Source organism: Miniopterus schreibersii (assembly GCF_964146895.1).
Source record: "Miniopterus schreibersii genome assembly, chromosome: 12".
NCBI lineage: Eukaryota > Metazoa > Chordata > Mammalia > Chiroptera > Miniopteridae > Miniopterus > Miniopterus schreibersii.
The window spans coordinates 36483327-36495983 of NC_138112.1; the positions used below are offsets into that span (position 1 = coordinate 36483327).

The 12657-nt window shown below is 52.5% G+C and overlaps 1 protein-coding gene across 3 annotated transcripts in view; it reads left to right on the forward strand.

Moving 5' to 3' along the window:
* The window catches only part of PDE2A (phosphodiesterase 2A), an 86574-nt gene that overhangs the window by 48932 nt on the left and 24985 nt on the right, over nt 1-12657 (forward strand). For all 3 annotated transcript variants that reach the window (XM_081152654.1, XM_081152656.1, XM_081152655.1), the window contains 2 exons: nt 7168-7257; nt 10862-10950. In XM_081152654.1, coding sequence (XP_081008780.1) covers nt 7168-7257; nt 10862-10950 — 179 coding nt within the window. The remainder of the gene's footprint in view (nt 1-7167; nt 7258-10861; nt 10951-12657) is intronic.

The following is a 12657-nucleotide window of genomic DNA, read 5'->3' on the forward strand; positions in this document are numbered from 1 at the left end:
CCTGTCCCCAGGGTCCCCTCTTCACTCTTGTCTGTCCCTCTGCCTCTGAATTGGTCCTTGTCTGTCGGAGTCTCTTTCTCATACTTCCCCTCCTTCCTGCTCCCCCCCGGGATTTGGGGAACAGCTGAGATGGGCCAGGCCCTGAAGATAGAGCCAAATACAGTCATGGGACCAAGCACTGAGGCAGTGGGAGAGACACATACCACAGAACAGACAGCAAGAGGGACAGACATGGAGAACCCAAGGAGATAGAAACAGAAACAGAGAACTCAGAACAGAGTCAGGGACAGCCAAGCTCGCCAAGGCCTTTCTCCAGGGCACAGACTACCTGGCAGCCCCACCCTCTACCCCTGCCTTCTTCCTTGCACACCTTTGGGGACAGGGAGCTCACCCCTCCTTATGGCTTAGGCTTGTCTTTGTGGTATGACTGACTCACAGCATGCTTACAGCTGCCTCCTTATGACTGCCCACTGTGCCTAACTCTGCCCACATGGACCCCTGGCCAGGAGTCTAGAACAGTAGAGGCATCAGGTGACCAAGATGATTGGGACAGCAGTGATGAAGGGGATGCTAGTGATGGCATGGAAGGGAATGTGGGCAATTGGGATGGAGGCATTATTGGCTGTGCCGCTGCCTTGTGGAGGCATCTGAAGGTGGGGAGGGTTCAGGAGGAGCCCTGAACCTGTCTTGGTCCCTTGGCTTGAGGTCTGCCTCCCGGGCCATTTCCCCTATCCCCATACCCAGCTCTTGCCTCCCTCCCTCTGTTCCCTTAACCCCTCCTTTCCTGACCCCAGCCTATGCTAGGGACCGAGGATACCAGTGAGTCAGCTTTCAGAGACCTGAGTGTTCACACAATTCCTTCCTTCTCTCCCCAGCTCCTTTCCCCTTCTCATCTCTCACCCCCCTCCAAACCTAGCCTTTGGGGATCCAGGGGGCCTGGGACAATCAGGAGGCTATTTTGGAGGAGGCAGAAGCTAAAGTAGAAGCTGAGACTGGCTTAGAAAGGGTGAGGGACCTGGGAAGAGCTCCTTGTGACTACTGGAGGGGACACTGGGGGGGCGGCATCAGGACTGGGCTCAGGTGTATTCTACAGTGCACGTGTCTCCAGTGTGGCTCAGAGGCTGGAGACGCGGCCCTGTTGGAGTAACAACTGAAGCTGGAGTCTGCGAAGGGTGGGAGGAGGGAGAAGGACAGGGCCAGGGGAGGGGAAATAGAGGAGGCAGGGGAGGAAGAGAGGGACAGGGGAGGAGAGGGAGGGCAGGCCCTTCCATTAGGGCTGGCTCCTCAGGTCTAAGTGGCCCCTTCCATATGCCCAGGTCCCGAGTGGGGCCTCACTGTCCCACCAAATGGCCCCAGTGTCTTGTCTCACTCTCTCCTGTCAGCACCCTCCTCTGGGACCTTCCCTGAGAGGGCTCCCTCATGGACTTGCTGCCAGAGAATGGGCATTCGCACCTCGCTCACCCTTAACCTCCCCACCTATAGTGGGGTGGTCAAACAGACCCCTGCCAGGGTTTGTAGGAGGATTAGAGACAGCTCCTGTTCCTGGGCCTTAAACTGTGGTCTCCAGGCCAGCAGCATCAGCAGCATTTAAGAATGTTTTGGAAATGGAAATTCTTGGCCTCATCCCAGACCCACTGTATTGGAGACTCTGGAGGTGGGCCTGGCAATCTGCATGTTAACAAACCCTTCAGAGGATTCACATTCAAGTTTGAGAACCACTGGTGGACACTTCTAGCACACAGTGGGCACTTGAGAAAGGTGCCTTCCCTTTCCCGAAGCCATGTAAGCAGGGCACTGACATTTGAGCTTGTCCAGCTGTGGCCTGGATCTATCCCCTTGTGGTTCCTTCAGGTCCAGTCTCTGAGGCTCACCAAGCCTCTCTCCTCTATTATCTTGCTGCTGGCCCAGCTCAGCCTTGCTCCCGGGCAGCTCTTCTCTGAGTATTTAAGGCACTGTGTCTGTTAGCAAGCTCCTTGGGCAGGTGGCAGACGTGGGTGGCAGGAGGGGAGGGGCTGCCTCTCCTACTTCCTTGTAGAGCCTCCAAGTCTACAGAGCTAGCTAGGCATGCTGCGATGGCTGTGAAAGCCACAGAATAAGCTTGGGGTGCTTAGGCTCAGGCTGGGGTCCAAAGCTCAACCAAAGGGGGCTGCTCAGCCTGGGTCCCCAGAAGGCCTCCTCTGGGGGAGTTCTGCCAGTCACCCAGATGGAGCTGCTGGGCACAGAGACAGCTTTGCTCCTTTGTCTTTGGAGACTCTGTTCTCTGGGAAGGTAAGAGACTGTATATTGCCCATCAGAACGGGAGGCAGGAAGCCAAAGAGTGTGGATGGCATTTGCCTTGGCACCCCTGATTTCTCCTAACAGGGCTACCTTCCTGGAGCTCCCCCATTCTATGGATGCTCATCTTGGGTCAGGTAGTTTTTCCCCAAGTTCTCAAGGTGTCTACTTCGAAGTTTGAGGAAGGAGTGGGCAGGACAGACAGGAGTGGGGAGGGGCAGGAGTGTGCAGGATGGAGATGACAGGAGAAACCATGAGAGAAGAGAGGATTTGGAGGTGGAAAAAGACATCAAGACTCTTGGAGCTGAGACAGGAGAGCAGCCTGGGAAAGAGACGGAAGTCACCTGAGGGAGACAGAGAGAGGAGAGAGATCCACTCAGAGATTGGAGAGACAAAGTCTGAGCAAGACACACACAGCCCCAGAGAGAAGGAAAGAGAATTAGAGAGGGAGAGGGGCTCCAAGGTCCTAGAGGATCTTGAAGGAGCCCCCCTCCTTTAGAGAAGAGGACACCAAAGCCTGGAGAAGAAGGGTCCCCACCCTCAGGCCACACAGGGGACCTAGCATAAGCAGAGTTGGAAGAATCAGTATGTATGACCTGTCTCAGTAACACAACTTGCATCTTGAGAGGTGCATAACTATTGGGTTAGATGTTATTTTGATGTTTGATTTTCTTCTAGGCCACCATCAGGGGCATTGTGAGGCTTCCTTCAAGAGAGGGAGGGGTGGTTCTAGGCTGCAGGGAGAGCAATAGGTAGTTTATGGAGGTAGGAAAGACATAGAAACTCATGGAAACAAGACAGGGGAGCAGGTTGTGACAGTGACACTCACCCTCAGGAAGGGTATTAGTCCCTGTGCTGGTGGCATCAGAAGGCATAAGGCCAAGGTCTTTGGCTTCATATAATCTTAGGCATTAAGGAGTTAGAAGTAATTTAGTCCAGACCCTCTCCCCTGCCCACGCAAGTGCAGAAATGCTGATCCAGCCTCAATGCTGGCTCCAGAGAAACTCTGACTCCTCTGGAACAGAACAGGCTCCCTTTCTTAGCACCTGGGGTGAAAGACTAGTGAGGGGGAGTGCCACTGTCTATGGTGCTGAGTGGCCCTACCTCCAACCACAGAGCTACAGGTAGGGAGCTGGGGAAAGCAGGAAGTCTCCATCCATCCATCCCTCCATTTGCATTGAATTAAAACAAAAAACCATAGGACTATATGTTGCAAAGCTGGAAGGACTCCTTTTTACTAATGAGGAACCCAAGGCTCAGAAGAGGAAAGGGGCCTTCTGAGGCCACACAGAGCTTCTGTATTCCATCTGGGACAGGACTGGAAATTACTGCTTTTTTTCTCCACACCACAAATTCTCCCCTGTGGTCTGGGAAATTGCCTGGTTGTTATGCTGACATTTATACTGATGTTTGTTCAAAAAAGCTTGGAAGGCAGGAAATGTGACCTCCTTCACCCCACCCTGAGCCTGGGCTGTGTGTGTTTGCGCGTGCTCACGAGTGTGTGCACATGCCTAAGTGCCTATTTGTGTGTGCATTGTATATAAGGTTGCATTTCTATTCATGTGTGCATGTTTGTGTGAGGGTGTGTGATATATGTTGGGCAGTCGTGTGCGCATGGCCATATGTATATGTGTGATGCGTGTTGACGTTCATGGCTCTATCTGAACTTTCCCTGTCTTCTTTTGCTGAAGCTCTAGCCCTTCACTTGAGCCTTGTTAGTTTCCCACCTGTGCCCCCCATTGGAGAATTTCCCCACGTCCTATGCTCAACTGCTGCAGCCACTCTGCTCTCTGAACCCCAACCTCATAGGCTTTGGAATCTGAGCTATTTCCTCCTTGAGATGATGCAGTGCAGGTGCTGTTGCTTTAAGATCTGTGGAAGGTTCAAAGAGGAGGTGGCACTTGGGCAAGTCTTGAAGAACTCTTTGAGGGCAAGGGTGAAGTGGTCCTTCCCAGCTGCAGTTCCTGCAACCAACACCCCCCCACACACACACTCCTGGGGTGGGCAGGGCCAGGAAGTGTATGGACAGAAGGATGCCAGGCAGAGGGCCCCAGACTTCACCCGCCTGTCTCCCTCCAGCCCACTCTAGCTGGATATCACGCCCCCTACCAGCTGCTGCCCCAACTCTCCCCAAGTTTCCTATCCTATTCCCCCATCCTTGCCATTAATCCTGCCCTTAGCCTGAAGTCACAGAAAACTGACCAATCAGAACAAAGGCCAGACAAGCACCCACCAATTCCAGTAAAGGACAGGGCAGGCATCCCCCAATCCAAATAAAGGGCAGGTCCAGGAGCCCACCAATCAGAACAAAGGACAGTCTATTCTCTCTAAGCCCCTCAGGTGCAGAGCAGGAGCCAAACAGGGCCTGGAGATCTAGAGACTTGGGTTCTGGACTCGGCTCTGCTTTGACTGACTGGCTGACCACAGATGGGGCATTGCTTCTCTTTGAGCCTCAGTTTCTTCACCTGTCAAAAGGGAACATTTAGCTGTCCCAAGCCTATGGCTTTGAAAAATTTCTCCCCCTACATCAGGGCCTATATTCCATCACCTTGGCCCCTCTCCTCCAACTTCCACAGCACACACATATCAAACTGCAGGGAAGGGCCCCTCAGCACTCAGCTTGTCCACCCCCTGTCTCCAGCTAGGAGCAGACCTAAACCAGTACCACCTTCTAGGACTCTCCCTTAGGAGCCCCAATCTGAGGACCATGGGTTGGCAGATGTTATTTCAAGATTATATCAGCTCCTCCTCCCCTGTTTAGTCTGCAGAATTGACCTCTAAAGGCCACAATAGCCTACATGTATATGATGCGAGCACGTGTTTCTGAGCCCTCGCCCTGTGACTCGGTGAGGAAAAAGCTGCATCCTCATGAGCCTGTGTGTGTACAGGGAGGCTGTCTGAAGGCACGCTGGGGGATTTCTGCGAAGGTGTGAAGGCCTGTGGCTGTGCCACCAGGTATGCTGGTGCTGAGGGTGTGTGCCTTGTGATGAGGAGCGCCTAGGGAAAATCCATCCAATTTGGGAGATGTATTGTTTGGAAGCAGCAGCTTTTGTTGTCCAAGGGCAGAGGCATATCTCGATGATCAAAATGTATCTTCATCCTTGAACAGTGGGAGGGATCAAAGGGAGCTGGGGGTTGGGGAAAGCAATGCCAAGTGAGCATGGGTGGGGGGGCACTGCTCCCCCCTCCTGGGAACACAGCACTGAGAGGGAGTAGGGTAGGGAGGAAACTGAAGTCAAGAAGATGCAAGGATGAAATCTGGAGCTGAAGTCTCGACCCCAATGCAGGATTGCTCTCTGTAGCCTCTGAAAAATGAGCATTTAGCCCACTGTTGCACACCCTCAGGGATGGGGAGCTCACTTCCTCCTTCTCTCCTGGTAGCCTCTCCCTATGTAGTATGGCTTTGCCTGGAAGAAGGTCCTTCATCCCACTGGGCCAAGAACAGCCTTCTGTGAAATCTTATGGGTCTCAAGGCTGTCCCTGGGGAACAGAGAGTCCAGCCCTCCCCCCACCCTGCCCAAGAGAGCCTGAGAGATTAGAGTTGAAGACTGAGACTCCCTGGGTCTGCTCTGAGTTAGGCTAGGTACCCCCAGGTTCTTCAGTTTTAGCACATAAAGGACTTGGTTTTCAGTTCCCTCCTTACTGAGTCTCATCTTGTCCTTACCTGAGACACAATGCACTGGGGATGGTCTAATCAGACTTTAGGAGTAGGGTAACTGTCATCTTCTCTATTCAGGTTAACAGATCTTTATCAATATGGACCGCAGTTGCAGCATTTTAATTTATTACCAGCCATACTCACACTATGGGCTCATGCTGAGATTGTGGTCCACTAAGACCCTCAACCACATATCATTTTCACATGAATGGAGGCCAAGCAGTCTTCTTCATTCTATGGATAATCACTTTGTTTTTTGAACACAGGGACCAGCCATCCACAGGGAAGACATCAGATAAAACTTCCAAGGGCTTGTGAGGAGGGCATGGCTGAGTGAAACGTATGAGTCATAATCCTGCCTTGGCCCTGGATCCCCTGTTCTATTACCTTTCTCTTTGATCGCCTTGGCTCTGGCCAAGTTAATAGAGCGAGAAGCAGGGACCTTTCTCGTTTCTGTTCCGGCTCTCCAAGGACGATGCCTATTCCTGGGACTGGAACGCTGTGAGGCAGTCAAGGCTGACTTCTCCTTCCCCTCCGATCTTGCGAGGGGCTGGCCCAACTATTTCTTCTACCTTGTGGGCTCATGCATCCCTTGGACTCTTGTTGCTCCCAGCCCCTCACTAGGCTAAAAAATGAGACTGGATGAAACCACTTCACTTTTGGGGAAAGTGCGTAGGACCCAGATTCTGCAGATATTTAGCTGAGCACCTACTCTGTGTGGATAATCGGGGAGGCACCTTTTAGGACTCAGTTTCATTTTATCTTCATATCAACCAGTAGGGGGAGACAGCCATAGTTGCCCCCAGTTTATAAATAGAAGACTGAGGCTCAGTGAGTTGACCTAATCACGCACTGCTAATAAATAGTGGATCTGGGATTCAAATTTGGGGTCTTTTTTGCCTGCTTGTTTTGCTTTGTTCTAATGTGGAAACTTGTGCTTTCACTACTATGTCAGAGTTGTCCTCGGCTAAAGGGCAAGAGACCTGAGGTCTAGTCTAGACTTGACCTCTTGCCTCACTGTGAGTTCTTTCCTAGGTCCATGGTCCTTCTCTGAGCCCCAGTTTTCCCCTCTGTAAGATGAGTGGACTTGGACATTCAAGGACCTTAATAGTTGTTAGATTCTGAGATTCTAAGATCCTGGAATTCCAGTTCTGAGAGCCTTGGGCTCTGGTTTAAGCTGGGAGTTTCTAAAGCTCAGATGGGACCACTCTGACCTGCCCTTTCCTCTCTTCCAGGATGCTTTGCTGAGCCTGGGCTCTGTCATCGACATTGCAGGCTTGCGCCAGGCTGTCAAGGAGGCCATTTCAGCCGTGCTCCCCAGAGTGGTAGGTACCTGGTTCCACATTTCCCCTGCCCCCCGAACCTTTGCCCAGCACCTTGCTGTACCTCACACAGGGTCAAGAAGAAAGAGGAATCTTATGGGGAAGTGAAGAGTTTGGTTGAGTGTTTAGAGAGGGCTTCCTGGAGGAGGAGGGCTGAAACTAAGCCCTAAAGAATGAATTTATATAGGAATCCTGGAATGCCTGAGACAGAAGTGGCCTTTGAGCTTAACTGAAAAGTTCATGTCTCAGATAATGGAAGGGGCTCATCTAGGATAACAGCTAGGACATAGCAGCATCAGATGGGCTTTGGAATACGTACAGCAGGAGGAGTTGAGGGCAGACATGGAGGGAACTTCCTTGATGCTAGGTCTGGGAGGTGCTGGAAAGGGGCTCAGCCTGGACGAATGGATCTATGCTGAGTTAAAGTGTCCTGCCTGGAGACTGGATGCTGGACAACATGACCTCTAGAAAGAAAGGTGGTTGCCTGGGCTCATGGTCACCTGATCATCATGGTTGCCTGAGCCCAGAATGTCTTGGTGAGGAAACTTTGACCCTCTTCAGCTGCCCCAGGCCACTCCTCAACCTGGCTTGAACAGTCACTGTTTCATCCTTTAGGCCAGGGGTAGGCAACCTTTTTTCTGCCAAGGGCCATTTGGATATTTATAACATCATTCAAGGGCCATACAAAATTACCAGCTTAAAAATTAGCTATGAAAAAAAGCTCCTAGATTTATTGAATTTTGAATCCCACCTGTGGTTGCTTTGGCAGGGCCAGACCAAACTGGCCCATAGGACCCAAAGCAGCAGAGTCTCAGTTGTGCCAGATAGAGGGAAGCAGAGGACTATCAATCTGGAGAGGGAGGTCTGATCCAACCTAAGGGGCAAGGAAGACTTCTCCTGGAGGAGATGCCTAAACTGAGTCCCCATAGCCTGGAATGGGGACTGTACTCTAGATACCAGCCAATGGCAATCTCTGCTCCAGGAAATAAGGGTAATTCAGAAGGTGACCCCTCCACCCCTGGGGCCAGTTGCATCTGAATCTGCTTGATGGATAAACCACCTAAGGCCCAAAGAGGGCAGATGCTTCCCCCAAGATCACACAGCATGACAGGGACACATGGGGCTTGGCACCTAAGCATCCCCATTTCCTCAGCTCTGCCTTCTCAAAACCTCCTAGAAGTTCAGAGCCCAGGAGGGGGGTTAATGAGTGAGCTTCACTGAGTGTGAAATTGGCAGGAAGTGGGTGGTGTGTTGGCACCCAAAAATAAATCTTCCCTGAGAAGGATGGGACTGAGGCAACATCTGGCCTGGGTTGGAGACACATCTGGAAAGGAGGGGGTGGGGAGGTTGGCAGGTCAGCGTCCACAAGGCTGCCTGGGCCCCTCTGTGGCCACTGATTCTGTCCTGGGAGGGGGGAGAAGAGGTGACTGGCCAGAGCGTCACCGGCAAGGTGCCTAGTTGTACCCACATAGATTCCCTGCACCGGATTAATTGTATTCCCAAAGTTCGGTGCTGGAAAGACAGCAGTGGTCCAGGTGACTAGGTTCCTGGAACAGTAGGTAATGTCTGCCTTGGCTGGTTCGAGAGGCCTGCTTGAGCTAGGGAAGCCCTGACTTTGGCAGGATTGCATGGAGGGGCTCAGCCTTCAAAGAGGCAGAAGGAGATGAGAGGTCTGCTTTGTCTCCAGACAGGGGGAGAGGGGGGAGGGGTCTCCCCCTCCCAGTGAGGACAGCCGCTAGCACCTGGCTCCCTCATCAGCACCCATTGTGACAGGCAGCCCCGAATGCAGATGGTGCTGATGTGTCTGAAACAGTTCCCTCTTCTCTCCAATAAACTCAGCTAATTTTAACCCAGAGGCTGAGCATGAGGGGGTGGGAGGCAGACGGACATCCGGAAATGAAGTGAGAAGCTGTCCTCTCTGCCTCCCCACCCCCGGACCATCCACCCCTCTCTCTGCCAGGGAAGGACTCTCTGTGTGACCCTGAGTGCTGTAGGGTCTCTTAAATCTCTTAGGGACAAATCCCACAGGCTCCTCCTAGGCTGCTAAAAAGGGCTAGATGACTAGAAGGAGGCTGGATATAGATGCAGAGTGGGTGGCCTCCTTCCTACTGATTTCTTCATCTCTGAACTCCTCACCTGGACCCTCACCCAGGAGGACAAGGGGGCTCCAGACTTCGCCTGTGTCGTCCCCCCATACTCCCCTCAGGCCCTGTCATCCCCAGCCCACACTATACTTTGTCTGGCTTGGGCTCTCTGGAAGGAGGACTGGGCCATCTCCTGGGGGTTGGGAGAAGGTGGGGGCTGGCTGGAGACAGCCAAAGGCAACAAGAGTGGCTGGCAGGATTATGGACTCACAGTCATGAAAGGCAACTGCTTTTGCTGAGGATTCCATACTTACAAAGTCACTTCCTCCAGAAGCCCTCCCTGATACCAAGAGCAGAGAAGAGAGCCTTCCATTCTCCCACTGAGAAACAACCCCCCCTCAGGGTACTTAGTTGAGCACTTGGATGCTCTGTCACTGGGGCATGGGTTCTGCTACAGCACTGGCATCTGGGTCTCCTTCGTCACACAGTGTGGGCAGCAGAGATGCTCTGCAAGGCTGTGCTGAACAGGAGTTGGTTGTGGATCCCTAAGAGTAGCCAGTCCAGTCTGGAGGGGATGTGGATTTTTGTGTGTGGGTCAATGAAGGCAACTGATTTTTCCAACACCTGGTACGGAGGCTGAGACTGCTCTGGGCCCTTGGAGACAGTGGATTGACACGCCAAAGATGACAATCTTTGAGCAGAGCTTGGATCTCACTCTGGGAGTGATCATTCCAAAATACAAATCTGCTCCTGTCTCTCAGGGCTCACCCCACAGCACCTCCACCTGGTAGCAGCCCCTGGCATCCTTACCCAGCTTGGTTTACAGGCTCTTCCTGCTCAGTCCCTGCTGACCCCAAGCCCACCTCCTGTGCCCCTACCCTCACTGTCAGTTCCATAAATGCTCAGTACTCTCACATCTACATACCTGCTACTCAGCCCAGAAGCTATTCTTCTGGGCCTCACCCACTCCCTGAATGAGTCTAATTTTCACTCCAGTTAGAGCTTTAAGGTCACTTCCTCCAGGAAGCCCTCCCAGCTTGGGTCACAGCATGTGGTTTCTTGTAGGGTTGTTTGTGTCTCTGAGGTAGGAGGGAAGCTTCCGGGGCATTCTGAGCCCCTCCTGAAGTAAGGCCTTGAGTGGACACTGAGTTATTGTTTGCTGAGGCTGGACTCACAGCAAGGAAATATCCTGGATAGGGGTGGGGGATTTGTCTGCACCTTCAGCCCTTCAGACCCCCTCCTAGTGCCTTGGATTTAGGGTGATAAGTAAGGAAAAACTGGCAGGGTCATGGATCACTGCCTGCCCAGAACCCCTTCCAAGAGGGGACAGTGAAGTGGTAAGTTCATAAGGGAGTTTTCCCACCCTGACTGCACGTTATAATTACCTGGGGAATAAAAACAATCAGATGCCTGGGCCCACCCCCTGAGGGCCCATGACCTTGTCACCTGGAACTGTGTATAGGCTGGAACTGGGCAGCTGGCAGGGCCTCTCTGCGGGGTCTCACGAGTGCCCTCTGTTTTAGGAGACTGTCTACACCTACCTGTTGGACAGGGAGTCGCGGCTGGTGTGTGAGGACCCTCCCCACGAGCTGCCCCAGGAAGGAAAAGTGCGGTGAGCCATCCTCCATCCTATTGCCCTCTCTTATGGTCAAGGACCTCAGGCCTGGGCACCTTTCAAGGTCATCTGGTCTGACCCTCCCCATCTGAACTTGACCTCAGCTTCCCTGCCAGGTGGGGTTCCTTGGCTGGGTCACTGACTCCAGCATAGAGGGGAGAAGCAGTGTCTTCTTTTGTGTTGGGCTGGGGAAGTGGACGGCACAGGGAAAGTGCCAGCTGGTCGGTTTTCTCCCAGAAAGTTCTAAATTGCTGCCGCCTCCTCAGAGCCGAGTCTCAGAATGCCAGGGCTACAGTTTATCATTTAGAACCCCAGCAGGCTAGGGAAACTGCCTGGAAGGTTCTCACAGAGTCACAGAATCACAGAGTTTGGGATCACTGAACGCTGCACTTGTAGGAGTACACGGGCATTGGAGAGCAGAGCTCAGAGGTGCTGTGTTGCTGTGGGTTCTGGAGCCCAGTTACCTGGGTTTAAATCCCAGCTCCCCATTTAGTAGCTGAAAAACCTAGGGCAAGATATTCATCTTGCTGTGCCTGGGTTTTCTTGTTTGCAAAATGGTGATAATAATAGTACTTATCTCATAGGGTTGTTGGGAGGGTTAAATGAGTTTAACACATGTAAAGCACTTAAAACTATGAATGCTAAATGTCTGGCTTTGTTTTCATTGTGACAGAATGTTGGAATCACTGACTTTAGAAATGTGGGCTCACTGCCCCATGGTCCCCTGACACCTCTGAGCCTATTGAATCCAGCTTCCTTATTTTCCAGATGGGCAAAGCTCATGAGATGTGTCCTGTGCCACATACCTAGTATGAGGCAGAGCCAGGCCTGGGACATGGTCTCTTGGCTATTGGCCATTCAGGGAACAATGAGGGGAAGTGGAACTTGTCAGATGAGAAAGTGTTGACAGGCAGGAGTGCTGGCCCAGAGGAGGGCAGGGCATGGAGGATGTGCTCACTGACTTCCAAGCACCACAGGGCCATCAAGGGCTAGGGAGCACTAGGTTGGGATCTGGGGACTAAGTGGGCACAGGGGTGGGGAGGTGTGTGTGTGTGTGTGTGTGTGTGTGTGTGTGTGTGTGTGTGTGTGTGTTAATGGAAGGCAGCACTTTACTCCCTGGGGGGAGCTTTTCCAACAGGCCAGGACATCCAGGGCTGTGGCTTTTTCAGGTAGTAGCTGAGGCTGGCAAGATACTCACCTTTACGGAGGCCATGGAAAGGATTGCTCTTTGGGGATGCTGCAGGTCCCCATGCAGGGCATGCTGGTGGTCCTGGATTCCTGGATGCTGGTCTTTTCCCCAACCCTTCCCTGTGGAAGGTGCTGGCATCTCTCCAATACTCCAGGGCCTTCCCACCTCCTGTTCTCCCATTCCATTTCCCCACAGGGTGGGGGGTGAGTGTCACTCTCCCCTTCAGCATTTCCTGACCACTCCTCCCCTCAAGGATTGTGAAAACCAAGCCAGCCATGCCCCTCTCTGCCTCTGCTGTCCCATCTGTAAGATGGCAGCATACAGCAGAAAGATCTTTGGAATCTTAAAAAAAAAAAGCTATAATGTCCTCCTTTCTCCTCTGAGCCAGCACCCCCACCCCTAATTCTCAAGAACTTTGCTTAATCTGAGCTTGCCCTATCCAGGAAGATTTTTCAAAGCAGCTAGAAAGGCCTTCTTAGGAGAGGGGCACAAGATCCTGGGCTCAGCATCCTGCC